General features: G+C 45.2%; 2 protein-coding genes and 1 long non-coding RNA gene across 5 annotated transcripts in view; 2 read left to right on the plus strand and 1 right to left on the minus strand.

Annotated features, from left to right (window-relative positions):
* Window positions 1-18664, minus strand: part of LOC147042721 (uncharacterized) — a 28146-nt gene extending 9482 nt beyond the window's left edge. The window contains exons 1-9 of one of the 3 annotated variants that reach the window (XR_015068991.1): window positions 18524-18664; window positions 18406-18450; window positions 17507-17771; window positions 17247-17422; window positions 2659-2769; window positions 1215-1244; window positions 1075-1139; window positions 802-898; window positions 633-705 (exon numbers count right to left, since the gene is read on the minus strand). This is a non-coding gene — a long non-coding RNA (uncharacterized LOC147042721). Of the gene's footprint in view, window positions 1-632; window positions 706-801; window positions 899-1074; window positions 1245-2658; window positions 2770-17246; window positions 17423-17506; window positions 17772-18405; window positions 18451-18523 lie in introns of all 3 variants that reach the window. The other 2 variants (XR_015068992.1, XR_015068990.1) reach the window with 2 other exon arrangements.
* Window positions 954-8397, plus strand: LOC147042723 (cysteine-rich venom protein kaouthin-1-like). The gene is made up of 7 exons (XM_085938308.1): window positions 954-980; window positions 1093-1183; window positions 1424-1566; window positions 1645-1748; window positions 2049-2129; window positions 2177-2281; window positions 8345-8397. The coding sequence occupies exons 1-7, from the start codon at window positions 969-971 to the stop codon at window positions 8388-8390; spliced, it is 582 nt and encodes a 193-aa protein (XP_085794434.1). The 5' UTR covers window positions 954-968; the 3' UTR covers window positions 8391-8397.
* On the plus strand, window positions 15385-21148 carry rhag (Rh associated glycoprotein). The gene is made up of 10 exons (XM_085938300.1): window positions 15385-15657; window positions 17274-17457; window positions 17642-17792; window positions 17899-18046; window positions 18314-18480; window positions 18548-18685; window positions 18758-18879; window positions 18953-19026; window positions 20697-20770; window positions 20875-21148. Exons 1-10 carry the CDS (start codon window positions 15480-15482, stop codon window positions 20947-20949), a joined length of 1311 nt encoding a protein of 436 aa, XP_085794426.1. The 5' UTR covers window positions 15385-15479; the 3' UTR covers window positions 20950-21148.
* The last annotated feature ends 388 nt before the right edge of the window (window positions 21149-21536 follow it).

Genomic DNA, 21536 nt, shown 5'->3' on the forward strand with positions numbered 1-21536 from the left:
TAACCCCGAATTGACCAAGCTAAATAAGGGAAGATCATTTTAAACTGAGGTTTAGCAGTTGTTTATTTTTATATAAGTATTATTATATTAAGCACATCTGCCTCACAGTTAGGAGGGTGCCGGTTCGATTCCACCTCCGACCCTCCCTGTGTGGAGTTTGCATGTTCCTGCATGGGTTTTCTCCAGGCATTCCAGTTTCCTCCGACATCCCAAATACATGCTTGGTAGGCTGATTGAGCACTCCAAATTGCCCCTAGGTGTTAGTGTGGATGGTTGTTCATCTCAGTGTGCCCTGCGATTGGCTAGCAACCGGTTCAGAGTGTTGTCCCCCACCTACTGCCCGATGACTGCTGGGATAGGCCCCAGCACGCCGCGACACCCCATGGGGATAAGGCGGTACAGAAAATGGATGGATATTTTTACTATATTTTTTATGATTACATAAACAGATATGGCTCAAGTCAAGATCATCTCATGGGAAAAACTCCATGAGATGACCTTGAGTGAGTGAGAGAGTGTGTGTGTGTGTGTGTGTGTGTGTGTGTGTGTGTGTGTGTGTGTGTGTGTGTGTGTGTGTGTGTGTGTGTGTGTGTGTGTGTAAATCGATAAGTGGGTGTCGGTCGAGAATTTACCAATGAATGCCTTCCTTTTCACCTTCCTCTGTGGCCTCTGCGTTGCCCTTGGAAAAGGATGCGGAGACTGTGCCTGTAAGTACAATAAAAACTCAAACGTCAACAATGTCAGATGCATGTTATGTATTTAACGGCACAACTCTAGCTCTCACATTTCTGATCGACCTACCTGAAGCAAGGTGAGTCTCACGTCTATTCCGAGCATCTTCAGACACACTGAACGCCTTTTAACAGTGCTTGACTTTAGGAACTCTCCTGATGTCATCCTCGGAACAAAATGAGATTTTAAACAAGCATAACAGCGTAAGGAGAAACATCAATCCTTCCGCTAGCAACATGCTGAAAATGGTAAACGACGGCATCCATAGAGGGGGGCAAAATGACATGTTTATTTTTTTGATAGCATCCATACTGGAAAAAAAGGCCCACAATCCAAACTCACAGTGTTTCTCGTCTCCAGAGTTGGAACACGGAAGCCGCAGCCAACGCTCACAAGTGGGCCAACGTCTGTCAAAAGACGCACAGCCACCACAGTCAAAGCGAGATCAGCAGTAAATTGATGATTAGCCAGCCACCACATACGCCGTCCAAGGAAAGCCTTCCCATGGTGCCCTGCAGGAAACGATGGAAACAGAAAACTAGCCAGATCATAAAATCACCATGACTGACTGAACAAGCTATATTTTTTCCCATCACCACATAATCCGAAATCTGTTGAGAGCAGCAATGTCTCAATCTGGTTGTAAAAGATCATCATCAAAAAGAATAATTTGTTTGTTTTTTGGCTTCAGCTAGCAGCTGCGATGAGAACATTCACTTGTCCACGTTTAAAAACAGCTGGAGCAACGTCATCCAGTTGTGGGCTGACCGAGTGAAGAACTGGCGCTATGGAGTGGGCTCGTTTAACGGAGGAACAATTACAGATTACACAAAGGTACAAATGAACGTGTCATTCTCATTATGATGGGGAGTTATTGCTATGAGGCACTTCATAATACCCCCCCCCCCCCAGATTATTTGGCACCTTGCCAGCCAGATTGGCTGTGCTATGGCCTACTGTCCGAACTCCATCTACAAGTACTTCTATGTCTGCCACTATTGCCCCACAGTAAATTTGTAAAACATAAAAACATACATTTGATTAGTTGGCAATTATAATACTGTTATGATGTTAATAATTATAATAATAATAATAATAATAATAATATTGAGAAGAATAGTCATAAAATGGATTGGATTAATAAAAGAGTATAATAATAAGAATAATAACAACAATAATAATAATAATGAGAATAATAATGAGAATAATAATGAGAAGAAGAATAGTCATAAAATGGATTGAACTCATTAAAGAGCAGCTTCAGTGTATTTCTGGAGATTTATGTAACAAAGGTTTGACATTGTGGCCTATTTTAGTGGCGGAAAATACCGTCTTGCTCACCCCTACAAATTCGGCCCCACCTGTGCTGACTGCCTCTACGCCTATGAGGACAAACTTTAGCCAAAGTCGCTATCAAAAAAATAAAAATGTCATTTTGCCCCCCTCTAGCCAACCCTTGCCTGTATGCTGACAAGTACAGCGACTGTCCTGAGCAGAAGAAGTATGGTTGCAACACCGACGTTACCTTTCGGTGCCCCGCCTCCTGCAAGTTTGTACCTTTATTAACATTTAAATATCTATTAAAACACAAGAGGTCTCCTGACTAAGAACCCATCCACATGGAGCGTTCCCGGTTGCCATAGCAACAACAAACACTGCTTCAAGAGTCCCAAGCAAAGCGCTGGAGAATAAACATCATTTAGAAGTGAACTATCCAAACACCAAGTGGAAAGGTGACTCATGATTTAACAACACTACTTATGGCCGAACGTGTTTTCATTTTCCTCATGAATGAACTTGAGCATTTTAGATTTCCTATTGCTGAAATGAGCTGAGGCAAAAAGCTGCTTTAACTTAAAATAAACACTCAAAGTTGAAAGATTTACTTTACACTGGCACTTGTAGTGAAGGAAAAGTAAAACGTACTTGTATTGCGTCCCCATGAGGGGGACCACCTGAAGGGGGTGGAGTTCCAAATGGAGATAAGGGGTGAGCCTTTCCTCTGCCAATGTGTCCAGTGATAACGGATGTCCTCCCCTGAAGCGGAGCATGATAATGCCGTTATCGCCTTCAGCAGTGAGCTCGAACTGTTGGTACGAAGGCCAAAGGATGCCTCATGGCATCATTTTGTCCTTCTTGCAATATTGTGCGTCCTCTTTGTCTTGCGTGTTCCGAAAAAAAGTAAAATTTTTGGGGAGAGAAAAAATAGTTAGGAAGGCAGATGCAAATCTGTTCTGACCATTAGTGTGTCCAGACAGAAGACATGTTCATTTAGTCTGGTGTGTTATCAATCTCTGAATCAGAAACAGGATGTCGGGTTGGGAGGGGGAGCAAAAAAAAAAAAAAAAAAAAAAAAAAGACAGTTCACTCAATTTAAAAACAGTGAGACTCAGTGCAGCAGACTACTTGATAAAAATTAATTTTAAATTTGCCTCACAGGGCAGCAGGTGCCACTGGCTCTTCGCCATCATCGACCATGTTAGCGGCGAGGAACCGTTTAAATGCGCCTCTGATGAGAGCAGAACGTGACGGGCGTGGGGCTTCCTTCCTTCACCGGAGTGCTACGATATGCAGGACAACAACATTTGCCTCTTAAGCTTTCAACGCATGCCGGGGGGAGGGGGGGAGGCGGACGTGTGAGGCAAAAGCCTTAAAAAACACAACGGCTGGGCCAGACGCCACAGCATTGACAGATCAAATTCATTGATAAGGAGGAAAAGGCCACTGTAGTCACGTCAGATGCCTGAATGTAATGCATGCTTCCGTATATTGTCCTTACAATCACTTAAGTGATGGACTCAACGTGCTGTATAGGCCATTTGTATGCGTAGTGCTTCCTAAAGTCCACGTCATATTATTGTCTTACGAGCAAAGCATCATCATCATCATCATCATCATCGGCGGTCACTCGAGACGAGTATGACAGTCTTCTTCTCAGGGTTGTCTACTTGTGGGTCCGCAGGTGGGCGTAGAGCCCGATCCGGGATCCACATATTTTTGTGCAGTATGGGCAGGAGAAAGTGGTGATGGGTTGTGGGTGTGCTGGAGCCAGTTTTTGTCTTTCCTTACGGAGTTGTCGTTTGGTTTCTGCGACACGGCGGAGTTCCTTTTCGTGATGTGCTGCACCTTCTTGCACCGCTGCCCTCCAGAGGTTCCTGTTCAAGGCGATGCGTTCCCAGTCCTGAGATGTTATTTGGAATTTCTTGAGATTGGTCTTGAGGTTGTCCTTGAAACGTTTCTTTTGCCCACCCGGGGCTCGCGGACCTCTCTCCAGCTGGGAGTATAACTTCTGTTTGGGGAGGCGGGTGTCAGCCATGCGGATGAGATGTCCTGTCCATCGGAGTTGGTGCTGCATTATTAAGGTGGTGATGCTCGGTATCCTGGTTTCCTCCAGAATGCTGATGTTTGTGCGTCTGTCCTCCCATTTGATCCTGAGTATTTTCCTCAAGGTTCTCTGGTGGTGTTGCTCAAGAGCTCTTAGGTGCCTGCTGTAGGTTGTCCATGATTCTGCCCCATAAAGTAAGGTGGGGAGAACCACAGCTTTGTAAACCAGGAGCTTGGTGTCAACCCGGAGGTCTCTGTCTTCAAAGACTCTTTTCCGGAGTCTGGCATACGCTCCACTGGCATAGCTCAGGCGATGGTTGACCTCAGAGTCAATGCCCGCCTTGGAGGAGAGAAGGCTGCCGAGGTAGGGGAAGTGGTGGACATATTCAAGTGCAGTGTTGTCCACATTTATGATGGGCAAAGTAGATGGCTGGTTGGGTGGGGGTTGATGTAGCACCTGGGTCTTCTTGGTGTGCACGGTCAGACCCAGGGCTCTGTATGCCTTAGCAAAGGAGTTCAGGATGCCCCGGAGGTCTTCTGCAGAGTGTGCTACAATGGCATTATCATGTGCATACTGGAGCTCCATGACCGTGGTGGTTCTGATCTTGGTTTTGGCTTTGAACCTGTTAAGGTTGAAGAGCCTGCCATCAGTTCTGTACCAAATTGGGATTCCGTGTGGTAGTTCTTTGTCAATGAGATGGAGTATGGTGGCAATGAAGATAGAGAACAGGGTGGGTGCAATGATGCATCCCTGTTTGACCCCTGTCTCTACAGTGAAAGGCTCAGTCAAAGAGCTGTTGTTGAGCACTGTGGCTGTCATTCCGTCATGTAATAATCGCACGCAGTATTCTGACGTATTTATCTGGGCAACCATACCTCAGAAGGATGCTCCAGAGGGCCTGGCGATCCACCGTGTCAAAGGCCTTTGTCAGGTCTATAAAAGCCATCAACAAAGGCTGTTTATGTTCACGGCATTTCTCCTGGAGTTGGCGTGCCGTAAAGATCATGTCTGCAGTGCCTCTAGATGGGCGAAAACCGCACTGCGATTCTGGGAGAACTTCCTCAGACAATGGCAGTAGGCGATTGGCAAGAACACGAGCAAGTACTTTGCCAACTGTTGAAAGGAGCGAGATGCCCCTATAGTTCCCACAATCAGCTTTGTCCCCTTTCTTGAAAATGGGCACTATCAGAGCGTCCCTGTGCTCCGAGGGGAGTACTTCTTTTTCCCAGACCTTCAAAAAGAGGGAATGGAGGTGGCGCTGGAGCTCTGGTCCACCTTCCTTTAGGACCTCGGCTGGGATCCCATCTGGCCCAGAAGCCTTGTTGTTCTTCAGGCTCCTGATGGCGTCTTGGACCTCTGCTAATGTGAGAGGTTCACCCATGTCTTCCCTGATGGGACTCTGAGGGATATGACTGAGAAGATCTGACTGAATTGTGCTGTCACGGTTGAGGAGTTCCTGAAAGTGCTCTCTCCACCGGTTGTTTATGGACTCATTGCCCTTCAACAGCTCCTGCCCGTCTTTAGAGCGTAGGGGGTTTTGGCCGCGATGGCTTGGCCCGTAGACAGCCTTAGTAGCGCTGAAAAAGCCTCTGGTGTCACCAGAGTCTGCCAAACTCTGGATTTCCAGTGCCCTTTCAGTCCACCAGGTGTTTTTAATCTGTCTGACCCGGCTCTGGACGTCAGCCTTAGCTCTGGAGTGAGCCTGTCTCTTTGCTTTGCAGGTGATGTCCTTTTTTCCAGACACGAAAGGCTTCCCTTTTCTTGGAGATGAGCTGTTCTATCTCTGTGTCATTCTCATCAAACCAGTCCTGATGCTTTCTGGACTTGTGCCGGAGAGTGGCACTGCAGGTATCAAGGATGGAAGACTTGAGCAGGCTCCAGTGTTCTTCAATGTCGTCAGGGTATTCCTGATTGAGGCTTTCTCCAAGAGAGGTCTGAAACAGCTGCAGGGCGGAAGTTTTGTTCAGGGTCTCAAGATTTAGTCTCGGCCGGCTCAACTTCTTTTGCAGTCTCCTCTTCCTCTTGAGTCTGATGGACATTGTGGATCGTATCAGGCGGTGATCTGTCCAGCAGGCCTCTGAATCTATCATGGCTTTTGTGATGCTCACGTCGCGCTGATCCCTGGCTCTGACAATGACATAGTCAATAAGATGCCATTGTTTAGAGCAAGGATGTCTCCATGCCCTTGAGTTTGTTCTTCTGGCGAAAGATGGTATTGGTGATGGTAAGGTCGTATTGAGCACATTTGCTAAGAAGCAAAACCCCGTTGGAGTTGATGTTTCCAATGCCTTCCTTTCCAATGGTGCCCTTCCAGAGGTGGTGGTCACGGCCCACTCTGGCATTGAAATCTCCCAATATAATAATCTTGTCCTCCTTGGGGATTTTTGACAATACCTCATCCAGACAGGCATAGAAGGCCTCTTTTTCTTCCTCATCGGAAACGAGGGTAGGTGCATAAGCACTAAGAACTGTTGCCGTCTGGTTGTTAGCCAGCACCAGACGGAGGGTCATCAGGCGCTCACTGATTCCCACCGGGAGTTCAGAGAGATGACTGATCAGTTGGTTCTTGATGGCAAAGCCAACCCCATGGATCCTAGGCTCATCTGTGGCCTTTCCTTTCCAGAAGAAAGTGTATCCACCCTTTTCTTCCTTCAGATGACCTTCCTCTGCACATCGGGTTTCTGAAAGAGCAGCTATGTCAATCCGGCATCTTCTCAGTTCCATGGCAATGATGGCAGTTCTCCTCTCCGGCCTGTCTCTGGTTACACTGTCCATTAGTGTGCGCACATTCCATGCTCCAAAATTCATGTTTCTGTGTTTTTGACCGCATATTGGTGATCCCTCTGAACGCGGTAATCCAGTCGGGAAGTTTGAGGCAGGCTTTGTTTAGGGCACCTTTTCTAGCCCCTTCCCCGTCAGGGGTGAGCAGAGTGGATCCTAAAAAGGGCTACTCAGTCGTGGATGCAGCTACCCAAGAGCTCTTTCTGCCTCGGTCCAAGAGCCCAACGATCATCTAACATCCACCGCCTGATGTGCCAGCTTGTGACTAGGGGCTTCCAGACTTCACAATCCTGCCCCCGTTGCCACTCACTGGTCGCCACAGGACTTTAATCTGGGATGTAAAATGGATTCCCTGAAAAAGACGCCTGTGCGTGACTTTGTTTAACGTGGGGAGACTGGTGCACAGACAGTCACCACACTGTCCTTGACAGATTGGGGTCAGAATCCAGTGGCAAGGAGACCAAGACGACTGGTGACCCTTTTCTGCTGTAGCCTTCATCCGCCTTCCCAGCCGTTGTGACGCCTCCCCTTAGGTCAGCCATCATCCTCCGCCTGGTCCGCCGTTGAGGTCTTCACTATTTACCCAAAGCTGGGGCTGTTTACCCACAGCAGGGACAGTGGCTGATGGGCAGTAGGGCGTGTCCACACACCGGTGGGCCAACATGCCACATCTCTGGGGCCCACTGCTGCTCCGAGATCCTGCACAACTTAGCCTGGGACCGCAAGGTGCCAGTTACCGTGTGTGGCCACGAGGAGGCGTGTGCAAGTCTTGGCAATGGAGAGGCTATGTACCGGCGGAGGAGGCTTACGCACTCGGCTCCTCTTTTCACCCCCGGAAACAGAGGGCTAGCCGGTGGCGGTAGCTGAAAGCAGAAAAGTGGCAAGCAGAAGCAGCATACAGCATGCACAAACTACAGGCACTACTACTCCAACACTACTGCACTGACGCATCACATGCCCTGTGTGTGACACACACACACACACACACACACACACACACACACACACACGAGCAAAGCATCAGAGCACACGCCAAACATGGATCGCTCCCAGGATGCTCGGCTTAGAAGGCGTCTGCTTCGTGTCAGCCATAAGCCAGGTCGGTGTTGTTTTTTCTGCGTGCCCTCACTGGAAATGTACGTTTAAACAAACACATTGAGGCTAAAGCAAAGGAAATGGTTTGTGGGTGTTGATGACCATATCTACTTTTTCAGAAGCAGTCATGGCAATAAAATATAAAAACAAAACTTTTATCCTGAGCGTGTAAATAGCTACCAATCATTGTTTGCATTGTTTTTAATGTACAGTGGATATAAAAAGTGTCTACACACCCCTGTTCACATGCTTAAATAGTTGCACTCCTCGTTACTACGGTAGTGTGTCCAAGTAAAAGACGGGTCACATGGGATTTGTTTTTAAATTGATAGTTGGGTGGCCTTCCAACAGTCATTGCGTAAGAGCAGTGTGATTCTTTTTGCATGTTCTCGCTGCTGTATCTTTTCGCAGCTACAGCAGCGACCTACAGCAGCAACCGCGTGCTGAAATATGCTGACGACGCGACTGTGGCGGGTCTCATCACCAGGGGCGACGAGACTCAATACAGGTCGGAGATCGACCTTCTGGCCACGTGGTGCAGGGACAACAACCTCCTGCTGAGTGTCAGCAAGACCAAGGAGATTGTTGTTGACTTCCGGAAGGGTCACACCCAACACCTGCCGCTGACCATCGACAGTGCTGTGGTGGAGAGAGTGAGCAGCACCAGATTCCTGGGGGTGCACATCAGTGAGGACCTCTCCCTGGACCACCAACGCTGCGTCGCTGGCGAAGAGAGCTCAGCGCCGCCTGTACTTTCTGCGGAAACTCAGGTGAGCAAGTGCTCCTCCTGCCATCATGGCCACATTCTACCGTGGCACCATTGAGAGCGTCCTCTCCAGTTGTATCGCTGTGTGGGGTGGTGGCTGCACTGAATACAACATGAAGGCCCTGCAGCGCATAGTGAAGACAGCTAGTAAGATCATTGGGGCTTCACTCCCCTCCCTGAAGGACATTTACACCTCCCGTCTCACCCGCAAGGCGACCGCGATTGTGTGTGATGTGAGTCACCCCGCTCACTCTTTGCTTGATCTTCTGCCCTCTGGGAAGAGGTACAGATGCCTGCGCTCCCGCACCACGAGACTCACCAACAGCTTCGTACTCCAAGCTGTCAGGATCCTGAATTCTCTCCACCCTCGGCTGCATAACATCCTGTTCTTTTGCACTATATTCTGTCTGCTGTCTGCACGCTTGCTCCATTTTGCTCCTCTTATTTGTGTATTTATTTATTTATTTATTGTTTATTTATTGGGTGATTTGCTTATTACTTATTCATCGCTCGTCTATTCGTTTTTACTCTTTGTGCTATTTGCTTGTATGCGTTGTGTCATGTGTCTAGTCACCGTGGGACGGTGGGAAACGTAATTTCGATCTCTTTGTGTGTCTTAACATGTGAAGAAATTGACAATAAAGCAGACTTTGACTTGACTTTGACTTTATAGTTGTATGCGTCGGTTGATTTGTAGTTTGGTTTTAAAAGTTGACTTAGCATTCCTCGCATAATGTTAAGTATTCTTTAGTCGCTGATGAAATAAATGTGCAATTAAAAAAGAAAACAATAGAAACAATAAACCCTGCCTACAATTTCATTACTTCTTAATGGACACTTTCCACCATGTGACAATAGTGGATGCTGCAATATGATCTATTGAACTGTACGTGGGTCACAATGAAACCTAATCCCTCTGAGAAAAAGTAAAACATTACCATGTGAAACTCTGTATACAATTATTAAGTTTGAAAGGAGCCATGTCTTTTGAAATATATTTGGCTGACTGTTAAGGCCCCGTGTCATGAGAACGAACATGCAGTTTCCCACATAGGGGATTATATACTGTTGATCAGGATATTACAAGTCCCTTTAACTAACAAATGTGGGTAAAGTTTTAAAAGAAATCATCAATATAACCCTTTTTTATCATATGGCATTGATCAAAATCCTTCCAAGAAGGCAAGCGTTGCACAACCCATTGTTTGGATTGACCATTTGCAGTGTTTTACAGTATGTTCGACAGGAGTCATTAATCATGGCATATGTATAAACAAGACTTTTCCCATTGGTACGGGCTGCATTTACGTTTGCGTGACAAAAAAATTGCTCTCCCTTCTTTCCCTCCCTTTTCTACTTTGCTGACATGCCTCAGCCCACCGATCTCTCTACAGGATGTATATTGAAAGTCCACTCCCCCACGCTATTGGAGTCAGGATGTTTTATTTTTTTGTCTTTTCTTTTAAACCCCCATCCACCCTAATCCTCCCCTGCGTGTTCCGACATCTATGGGAAGGGTTGTGGCCCAATCATTTGAGTTTTTAATAGGATACAGTGATAACGCGGCAGGTTGATTGCCACATGGAGCCGAATGAGGAAAGGGTGCGGCGAAGGGGGCCTCAATTAGGGGCCGTCAAAAGAATGCCACACGAGATAAAGCAATCGCATGTCGCTGCAGTGAGGAGCCGCCACGTTAAATGTCAGGATGGACCGCAAAGGAAGCTCGAGCGAATAAAAAAGAAAAACAGGTTTGGTTTGAAGGCTCTACAGTTGCACACGACATTAGGATCTCAATACTCTTGACAACATTCCAACTCCACTTTCCCAAGTTGCGTTGTCAGTTAATGCAGATGGGTAAAATGTCGGATCTTATCGTACATTTTGGATTTGCAGTGGCCTGAGACCAACGCTTGGCTTGTTTTATCTTCCAAATTGAGGAAACTAGAAAGTAAAGCAACGACTTATCTGTGTGCCTGAGCAAACACAAAAAGTCCCACGTCGCTGCAAATTAAGACCTTAAGACCTCGCCATCCTGCCCACCTCCTCCACAGCTGGCCTTCTCCACGCACACGCGCACACACGCACGCACACATGCACACACACACACGGGCCACAAACAGTATGCAAGGATTTTGTAGATCCAACAGGCAGGAACCGGCTGTTGTAATCAAGGGATTACGTAATCGTAATCAAAGCACACTACGGTGGCACTTGAAAGTCTGGGATTCTGGACAACCTTCAATTTATTCGTGCAAATGAATTTCTCACACGCAATTAAGAAAATTTACCACTACAGTCCTCCAAAAACATATTTGGGCCACCATCTTGCATCTTTTTACCTCATCACGTTTGGCACGAGATAAATCTACACAGAGGTGGATTCGGCTGAGTGCTGGTAATTACGCCGAACCGTGCGAGCTAGCGCCTTTTAAAAAAGGGTAGTTAGCGACAATGTGGGCGTGAACACAGCCGACTCCATTTTCGGCCAGTCAAAGTGGCTCCTATGTTGCACTCATTTAACTACTTGGCCACCTCAAAGCTGCTAAGATTCCATCCATCCACAAAATCCATTTATAGTATTCATCATAAGGGGTTTTTGTGAGCCGTGCTTTGTCTGGCCCTTCACCTAGGACCCTTTTGCCATGGATCCCCTTGCCAGGGGCACGAAGCCCCAGACAACTTGGCTCCTCGGATCATTAGGACACGCAAATCCCTCCACCATGATAAGGTAATGACTCACGGGGATGGCTAAGATAATAATGAAACAATAAAAGAAGAGTGAAATTCACAGAATTTCTGGTCAAATGATAATGAGAATCACGTGGATGAAACAATTTGACAATGATTTTTGTCTTAACAGGTGGACCCGCTTCCCAAAACGAATTGCTTTCAACTTTACTCCAAGTTCAACCACACGTACATAACTTTCATTTCTCTGCATCACGCATGTGGTTTCGCTTACACAGCATTCATATTTAGCCCTGCACTCCTGTATGGGCCCAGTTTTGACTTATGTCTTCTATACGTTCCACAGCAACACGATAGGCACGCCACTCAATCCCCCCCGTGCACCTGGTTAGTGTCCAAGTACGTCAAACGGCATCTGGAGTTGTGCGCAAAGCTTTGGATTTTTCAAAGAATGCAGTGGTATGCTGCTTGCATTTACTCGATCAAATAAGACAAAAAACTATATTGATATGGCTCCACACATTTTTTTTACAGAACAGTTTGTGTAGATTCTGAATATTCTTTATGCCCAATATAAATAAATTCAGCACGTTCTATATTTACAAGTCTGTAAAAACTGAGGCAATCCTACAAACTAGCATGTGCTCAAACAATGAAGGTAACTATAGCGTCTATAGCATAAATAGCGATGCAACATGATGAGAGCTCATGATTGTTCTTGATTACCAACATCTAACATGCTGATTAGCCGCCAGCGGAGGCTTTCCTCCTCGAAACTTCAAGTTTGCTTATCAGGATGGGGCAACTGTTCCCCTCAGCTCCTGACACAGGAAACGAGGTTTGGAGTATATGCACATATACAAAATGTGTGCGTGTGTGTGTGTGGGTGCGTGCGTGCATGCGGTGGAGGTTCATAATTACTATCATCATTTGTATTCCAGTTGGCAGTCACTTGATACAATGTTGTGGTCAGCGCAATAGTAGGAATTTACATGAAAAGTTTGTAAGAAAACAAATCGTTACCTTGCTTAAGAAAAATATATTTACATTGCTATGAGAATGCACTACAGAGTAAATTTAGAAGAAACAAAACAAACAATACTGTTTTCTTAACGGTCCTGACATCACGACCAAAACAGTAAGTGTAGTGTATTTTGTGCATGTAACACTTATCAGGCTTATCCGCTTGGAGTGTTTCTTTACAAAGTGACATCAGCAACTACTACCAGCCTCGGCCTTGCATATACATATTGTGAACTTCACTTTGCATTCATTCATCGAATCTCTCTGTCATTCTGAGTCCAACTGCCATGCGGGAAATAAACAATCAATTAGTCCTAAACACACTTTATTCTTTTGCCTCGGCTTTAAAAAGTACTAATGCGCAACATACAGACACGTGATCTTTGCTCCATCTGGGGCAGCCATGATGCTTACTGTGTGTATACGATACTCGGAGGGTTCAACCAGCGTGGCAGTTTTCTGATGGATTACCAGACGTCTTTGCATCGGGAAGCTCGAACCAACCAGATGTACAGGTCATCTGGAGGTTACGTGCTTTATGTGCCTTTCATCTGATTGCTTCTTGATTAAAACCAGGAGGGGGGGGGAATGTACATTGGTCAACGTGGTGAAGGCAGATTGATGTGATCAAAAGTTATAAAACATTTGGCAAAGCACTTTGCCGTCATTCTACTGAAGAGCAGGAAGGTCTCATGAAGGGTCCCGCTTACTAGATAAGGCTGCTATGGGTTCGTGAGATCCTCTGGGGGTTCAACGCAACATTCCTCACTTAGGAGGATTCCTACGCATAGATATGAACGTATGCTTGCGATACGATGCAGAGGCTGCTGTTGTGATTAACGCAGTCCAGGCACATTCCAGCCAGGAAGATGGAAAGCCATCTTGTGTCGGGTGGCACATTGGTTTTCACTACTATGTGTCAATTTCTTCTTCAAGCGAGATCCGAGCGATTATTTTGAATCCCGTCTTCATTTTCACTTCTGCTTTCAATTTGTTGCGGGTTTGAAAGCTGACCTGCAGGCCTCCTAAATAGCGCGCATGCTGCAACACTAGGTGCGCTGCTGTTGCTACGAGCTCGTCATACTGCTCAAGGAAAAAAGCACCCACACTGCAGCTGAAAGGGTCGCCGCTCTGACTGTTTGCGGAGCTGGCAAGACAGCATGCTATGAAAGTAAATAAGCTTGCATGCGCGCTGTCAGCGTTTGAACCAATCTGACACTTGAAGTATTTGCGATGGAGTTCCACAACACAATAGTCACCAGAGCCACCTTTCTATATCACAGACTAAACACACACAAATTATGCTGTAACAGGTTCAGTGGTGGCTCTACAAGGGCAGCATTAATAACCATCAAAATTGGAGAAGGAAAGGGAACTGTTTATTGATAGAGTAAGACCCGATCAAAAACAAACAGCATGTAACTGTCACCATCAAGGATGAATGACGAAGTGGACCATACATCCTGCTTGCCATTCAAGCCTGTTACAAAAACAATACTTGTATCTACTGCCAAAAATCCGAGAAAAAGTGAGTGTTTCTGTTATCTCTCAACATTTGGGAGTCATTTCCCTACATGCGCTTGGAAAAAGGGTCCAAAACAAACAGAAACGTGTTGTTGGCATTGATGAACTACTCGGCTCATTCATGAAATTCTCAAGGCCCGCAAAAAAGACAGACCTCAGGACTCTGGCTAAATTGGCCTGCTATTTTCCCAGAACCCACTTTGGGAGCTGTGGATCAGAACCTCGAGGCCCAATGTTAGTACAAAATGCTGCTGCAAGGCTGCTCTCACGGACAAGAAAGTTTGATCACATTACCCCTATATTAGCCAATTTACACTGGCTCCCGTTCCATTTAAGATGTGACTTCAAGGTTCTTGTATTAACCTATAAATCATTGCATGGCTTAGCGCCTTCCTATCTCGTCGACTTAGTCGTTCCTTATGTTCTGTCTCGTAACCTTCGTTCGCAAAACGCTAGTCTTTTAGTGACACCGAGGGCCAAGAAAATGTCTGCAGGGGCTAGAGCACTTTCTATTCGGGCTCCAGAGCTCTAGAATGCCCTACCAATGGATATTAGAATTGCTACCTCAGTAGAAACATTTAAGACATGTTTAAAGACATATTTCGATGATATGGCCTTTAATTAACCTGTAGTGGCCGATTCGGCTGGAATTTGTTTTTGCTCCCTCTCAACGACCCCACTTCCCCCACCCCTCCCCGGCTGGGGAGGTGGTTAGGTGACACGGAAGCTGACAGCGGGTATCTAGATTCTCATGGACTAAATTCAGGATGAGGGAACTGCAGCGGATTACCCTCCTTGAAGACACTGCCAGTACGATCGAGGGCTCCTCCGACAGCTATTCGCTTTGGCCTGGACATCCACTTTTTGATTTCCATATTATGTATTTTATGTGCCCTCTTTGCATCCATTGCAACCTGGTGATCCTGAAAGGGGGATCCTTCCATCTGTGGTCCCTTCTCAAGGTTTCTCATTTTTCCCCTGGTAGGGTTTTTTTGAGTTTTTCCTTGCCCTTTTGGGAGCCCAAGATCAGGGTTAGGGTGAGAATAATTGTCAATTGATTGTCTGAGTGAAGCCCTTTGAGACTGCTTGTGATTTAGGGCTATACAAATAAACTTGACTTGACTTGGATGGTGAAGATGTGATTCCACTAATTCAGGTTTCACGATATGTCGACTTAAATCCGATATGTCGACTTAAATCCATTTCCACAAAAGGTTAATGTTAGCAGTTTAGACTCAAAATATCTGTCAGAATAAATGTTAATTGTGTAAACTAGCAATCACTACACTTGGGTTTTGAAGAGGAAACCCATCCCTGAAAATTAACAGGGGGCAGGGACTTCAGCATCTTGGAGGCCCGAGACCTCTGCGCTGTCATTGGTCACAGCAAAATCCGGCATCAGTTTAAAAGGAGATGCAACTTTCTTCCCTCCCTTCACTCGGTCAGTCACTGAGGCCCGTTGTACACACGTTCTCGCGTGTATCTGTGTGTGTGTGCGCGCGCGCGAGTGCCACAGAGAGACGACTTGATCGAGTGGGACTCAGGATGCCTGCGTACGCCACAAACATGAGACTCAAGTTCTCCCTCGTGGCCTTGACTTTGGAGGTTATCACGATCATCCTGTTTGCAGTCTTTGTGGTTTACGATGATGGGAAAGGTCTCGGCCACGACGCGCACAGCAATGACACCAGCCACCACCAAGCGCCTATGGAGCTTTATCCCAGTAAGTGTAACTGGTTTGTGGAGGGATGTGGCTCGTACGTCAAGATGAAAAATTATTATATGTATTTATTGATTTATTTTTAAGAGAGAGAGAGCGAGAGCGAGAGAGAGATCATTCAAAACGTTTTTTGACTGTGGCTTGCGTTGGACGCATGCTTGGAGTTGGGTGTGGCAGGCATGAAGCGCAGAGATAAGCTCGGCGCAATATCTGTCATTTCAAATGTGAAGCTTTGGCCTCATTTCATTGAATTTCAAGCATCGTCTTCCCTTTAATGTGTATCATTGTGTTGATAATTTGGGAGACAATGACCAGCACAAGACCTGTTGTCCACAATCTTCTATTTCTTATTTTTTATTTCATTATGCACACGAATGTAGTCATTCTCATTGTATATTTTCCACATTATAGTGCATTTAGAGGGCATGCAGCAATATAGTCAAAGCAAAATGAGCAAAATGCCATGTTGTCAAATTGTGACTGTTATGCTGCTACTGTAAAAAATCTTGCATTCATGGTCCAGATACAACCCTGACTTAAATGCAAGATAAATAACCAGTAACAATACTGAATGACGGTTTTATGGAGCAAAATGATTTCAAGCATCCTTCCTTACATTAATTTGGCTTTATAGTCATGGCCAAGTGGGAGCATCCCAACTTACCTAATGTCTGGGCGTGACGCCAGGCACTGTGGCTTGAGCACCTCATATATTCAGTGCGCAGCTCAAACTATGTTGTGGTGGTTGGTTTTGTTTTTGTTTTAGAAAGCATTAGTTGCGACCATTGCACTTTTTTCCCTCCGCAACGTGTCATACTGAGGAGTTAGTCCTTGAATGAAATATGATTGGACCCCTGCCATCCACCCAGGCCAGATAATTGGCGTATCTTTCATCCAAGTGGGCAATAGCATCGTCAATATCTTCCTCCTTCTGTATATTATTATTATTTTCCTTCTTCGATATTTACCTTCTGAACAAGCAAATGCCATACAAATATTGAGACAATACTGGCCACCATTAAATGTGTTCTAGTGAAAGGAAATGACTTCTATTGTCTTTCTGCTCTGTTATTTCCATGGATGTTCATCATATTAAGTTAAAGGTTCCAATTTCCTGTCTTACAGGGGAAAACTCATCATCAACAATAACCTTCTCTACTTGAGTTGGGCGTAACATTGTTGTCTCCAATCTAAGTCTCCAAGTATGAGTGGGGGAAAAAACATGCTGCATACTTAAAGAAACGCTTTGCTTATCTGCCTCAGTCTTCCGTCTAAACCTAGTAGGGTCATATGCTCTTCATAGAAGCAGAACAAGGCGGCTAAATCGAGAGTATCACATTGAGAGTGTGACTGAATTGCTTTTCGAACTCACAGGCTGACAAAACAGCTCCTGTGTAAGGAAATGACTCCTGTGATCCCCACCAGCGCCCAATCAATGATTTCAATCGCTCAAATGAGGGTGCAGGAAATGAATAGCGTGAGGTCTGTTTTGAATTGAACACGTCACATAATCAAACGTTCCACCTAATCCAATATCAGCCGCCGAGCTGGGCCAAGCGGCGATACAGGGACTTGCGTGACAAGGCGCTTACCTTAATCTCTTTCCTGTGCATCTCCAGTGTTCCAGGATGTTCACGTTATGATCTTCATCGGTTTTGGCTTCTTAATGACCTTCCTGAAGAGATATGGCTTCAGCAGCGTGGGCATCAACTTGCTGCTGGCCGCCTTTGGCCTGCAGTGGGGCCTCCTCATGCAGGGCATTTGGCACCTGGATGACGGCAAGATTAAGATCAACATTTTTAAGTAAGGCCAAGATTACATGAAATGTTATCTCTACTTCAGTCACACTTACACTAGTGATTTGTGTGTGTGTGTGTGTGTGTGTGTGTGTGTGTGTGTGTGTGTGTGTGTGTGTGTGTGTGTGTGTGTGTGTGTGTGTGTGTGTGTGTGTGTGTGTGTGTGTGTGTGTGTGTGTGTGTGTGTGTAGAATCATCAACGCGGACTTCAGCACTGCCACAGTTCTGATTTCTTTTGGTGCAGTTCTTGGTAAAACCAGTCCGCTCCAGTTGCTGATCATGACCATCCTGGAGATCTCCATCTTCTCCATCAACGAACATCTGGTGGCAGAAATCATGGGGGTGAGATCACTGGCCAGACCCACAAAAGAGGAATCTAATACCGGAGTAAATAGATTACAATTATGATAGCACACAAAAAGAGTATACACTTGACTTTTCTTTCCAGGCTAATGATGTCGGGGCCTCCATGATCATCCATGCCTACGGAGCCTATTTCGGTTTGGCCGTGGCTCGAATACTATACCGACCTGGTCTGAGGAACGGACACGAAAATGATGGCTCTGTTTACCATTCGGATCTGTTTGCTATGATCGGTATAACACAAACACCTCCAATTGAAAGCTATTTGTCAATTTTTCTAGTTTGAGCTGCAACTTTCCACAGACTGCTTCATAAAATTACGGCATCTAGTGGACAAAAAGTATGTCCCTGCAGGTCCAACACTGCAATCGAGCTGTTATCTGGAAAGTACTTTACTGTAAATGACCTCGGCCTGCTTGAACCAAGCTACTTACATAATATCAACATTTTACATTTTATATTTGGAATTTTCATGAACTGAGTTTGGCCCTTTTCAACAGGGACTGTGTTCCTCTGGATGTTCTGGCCCAGTTTTAACTCAGCCATTGCCAACCCGGGCTTCACCCAGCTCACTGCAGTGATCAACACCTACCTGTCCCTGGCCGCCTGCGTCCTCTCTGCCTACGCCATCTCCAGCCTGGTGGAGCACAAAGGAAAATTGGACATGGTGAGATCACCTTCTGTGCCACTGAAATGTGACTTCAACTGACCTTTTTTTGTCACTCCATCTTAAGGTGCACGTTCAGAACGCCACCCTAGCGGGTGGCGTTGCTGTAGGAACTTGCGCGGATATGAACATTGGCCCCTTTGGCGCAATGCTGATCGGTTTAGTGGCTGGCATCATTTCCACACTGGGATTCAAGTACCTGACTGTGAGTTGGAAATTACAAGTGATCAACACACGACACATAATATTTCATTAGAAATTTTGTTTTTCATTCCAGCCTGTTCTGGCATCTAATCTGGGCATTCAAGATACCTGTGGTGTGCACAATCTGCACGGCATGCCGGGCATCCTGGGAGGCTTGGCTGGTATTGTGGCTGTGGCTTTAGGGAAAAAGGATGGGTAAGGTTTAGCAATGTAAGCATTCAAAGGTCATTTTGTTCAATTGGTGGTTTGATAAATTGCTCACCTTTAGAGGGAAACCTACCATGCAAGCCGCTGCCTTGGCTTCATCTCTTGGCTTTGCTTTGGTTGGAGGGGCTATCACAGGTTGGTAGAGATGAAAAAGAAATCATGACACTTCTTGATGTACAGTGCCTTGTGAAAGTATTCGGACCCCTTTAACCTTTCAACATTTTGCGACATTTCAGGCATCAAACATAAAGATATAAAATGTTAATTTTTGGTCAAAAATCAACAACAAGTGGGACACAATCGTGAAATGGAACGAAATGTATTGTATAATTTTAAACTTTTTTTAACAAATAAAAAACTGAAAAGTGGGCCGTGCAATATTATTCGGCCCCTTTACTTTCAGTGCAGCAAACTCACTCCAGAAGTTCAGTGAGGATCTTTGAATGATCCAATGTAGTCCTAAATGACTGATGATGATGAATAGAATGCTCCTGTGTGTAATCAAGTCTCCGTATAAATGATAGTCTCAAGGTTCTGTTTAAAGCACAGAGAGAACCATGAAGACAAAAGAACACACCAGGCAGGTGCGAGATACTGTTGTGGAGAAGTTTAAAGCCGGATTTGGATACAGAAAGATTTCCCAAGCTTTAAACATCTCAAGGAGCACTGTACAAGCAATTATATTGAAATGGAAGGAGTATCAGACCACTGCAAATCTACCAAGACCCGGCCGTCCCTCCAAACTTTTATCTCAAACAAGGAGAAGACTGATCAGAGATGCAGCCAAGAGGCCCATGATCACTCTGGATGAACAGCAGATAACTACAGCTGAGGTGGGAGAGTCTGTCCATAGGACAACAATCAGTCGTGCACTGCACAAATCTGGCCTTTATGGAAGAGTGGCATGAAGAAAGCCATTTCTCAAAGATATCCATAAAAGGTCTTGTTTAAAGTTTGCCACAAGCCACCTGGGAGACACACATGTGGAAGAAGGTGCGCTGGTCAGATGAATCCAAAATCGAACTTTTTGGCCACAATGTAAAACGATATGTTTGGCGTAAAAGCAACACAGCTCATCACACTGAACACACCATCCCCACTGTCAAACATGGTGGTGGCAGCATCATGGTTTGGGCCTGATTTTCTTCAGCAGGGACAGGGAAGATGGCTAAAATTGATGGGAAGATGGATGGAGCCAAATACAGGACCATTCTGGAAGAAAACCTGTTGGAGTCTGCAAAAGACCTGAGACTGGGACAGAGATTTATCTTCCAACAGGACAATGATCCAAAACATAAAGCCAAATCTACAATGGAATGGTTCACAAATAGACGTATCCAGGTGTTAGAATGGCCAAGTCAAAGTCCAAACCTGAATCCAATCGAGAATCTGTGGAAAGAGCTGAAGACTGCTGTTCACAAACGCTCTCCATCCAACCTCACTGAGCTCGAGCTGTTTTGCAAGGAAGAATGGGCAAGAATTCCAGTCTCTCGATGTGCAAAACTGATAGAGACATAACCCAAGCGACTAATTGCAGCAAAAGGTGGCGCGACAAAGTATTAGCGCAAGGGGGCCAAATAATATTGCACGCCCCACTTTTCCGTTTTTTATTTGTTAAAAAAAGTTTAAATTATCCAATTAATTTTGTTCCACTTCACGATTGTCTTTATGTTTGAAGCCTGAAATGTCGCGAAATGTTGAAAAGTTCAAGGGGGCCGAATACTTTCGCAAGGCACTATATCTGCAGATAAGAGCCAAGACATGTTGAATCTAAATTGAATGGGTTTTTTTTTCTGGTTTCTCAGGCTTGATAATGAAGTTGCCTATCTGGGGGCAACCTCCTGACCAGAACTGCTTTGATGACTCCATTTACTGGGAGGTATGAAATCCTACTTGCCCGAATATTAACACAACAGTCTTTAAAAGACAGTAGGTATATACATATATATATATATATATATATTTGAAATCTTTCTTTTCCAGGTCCCTGCGGAAGAAGAGGAAAATGAGGAGAACTTGGCTCATTCAGATTTCCCAAAGAACAAAGTAGACGTTTAAATACTTGGAAGAAAGAAAAAGAAATGGTCAACCCTTTAAAATGGAGATTGTATCAGAAACCTTCAGGGTAATTTTTTGTTGGACACTGAAATCAACAGTTCACAAAAGAATCATTGCTTAATGCTTGCTGGAATGCAGCAACACCTGTAAGCTTTTTTTTCTGTATTTACCCGAATAAACTTAAAGGCATGTTTTTTTATATTGCATGTTTTTGCTTTCAAGCATTATGTTATACATCATATGAAGAACACTTTGGGGAAAGACAGGGACGGAAAAGGGCTTCACATGACCTCATCACTCTTACCTTTAGACGTTCAATGTTTCTGTGATGAACCAACGCGTGGGTGAGAGTGTGTGTGTGTATGTGTGTGTCTCTCCACTGAGGTTTATTTTGTTACTATTTGTATGAGATCAAATGTATTCTTCTATGTACTTACAATTTTACACTTTGATGGATTGACAGGGTCAGTTTGGTTGTAGCCCTGCAGTGTTAAAACAGCCGGTACACCACTTCTATTTTTCTAGGTGTCATTAGATGACTGAGGACAAATTACAGTTACATTATCAACATTTTTGTATACAAAGTT

The sequence above is a fragment of the Syngnathus leptorhynchus genome, chromosome 18 (assembly GCF_054491065.1).
Source record: "Syngnathus leptorhynchus isolate UIUO chromosome 18, UIUO_Slep, whole genome shotgun sequence".
Classification (NCBI taxonomy): Eukaryota; Metazoa; Chordata; class Actinopteri; order Syngnathiformes; family Syngnathidae; genus Syngnathus; species Syngnathus leptorhynchus.

Excerpts from the sequence above, each read along its gene's own strand:
- rhag (XM_085938300.1), top strand. The coding sequence starts at position 15,480 with ATGCCTGCGTACGCCACAAACATGAGACTCAAGTTCTCCCTCGTGGCC. Across the intron at positions 17,793-17,898 it reads TGGTGGCAGAAATCATGGGG|GCTAATGATGTCGGGGCCTC; the intron begins GTGAGATCACTG and ends TTTTCTTTCCAG. Across the intron at positions 18,880-18,952 it reads GCTTTAGGGAAAAAGGATGG|AGGGAAACCTACCATGCAAG; the intron begins GTAAGGTTTAGC and ends GCTCACCTTTAG.
- LOC147042723 (XM_085938308.1), top strand. Across the intron at positions 1,749-2,048 it reads TATTGCCCCACAGTAAATTT|TGGCGGAAAATACCGTCTTG; the intron begins GTAAAACATAAA and ends GGCCTATTTTAG. Across the intron at positions 2,130-2,176 it reads TACGCCTATGAGGACAAACT|TCTAGCCAACCCTTGCCTGT; the intron begins TTAGCCAAAGTC and ends ATTTTGCCCCCC.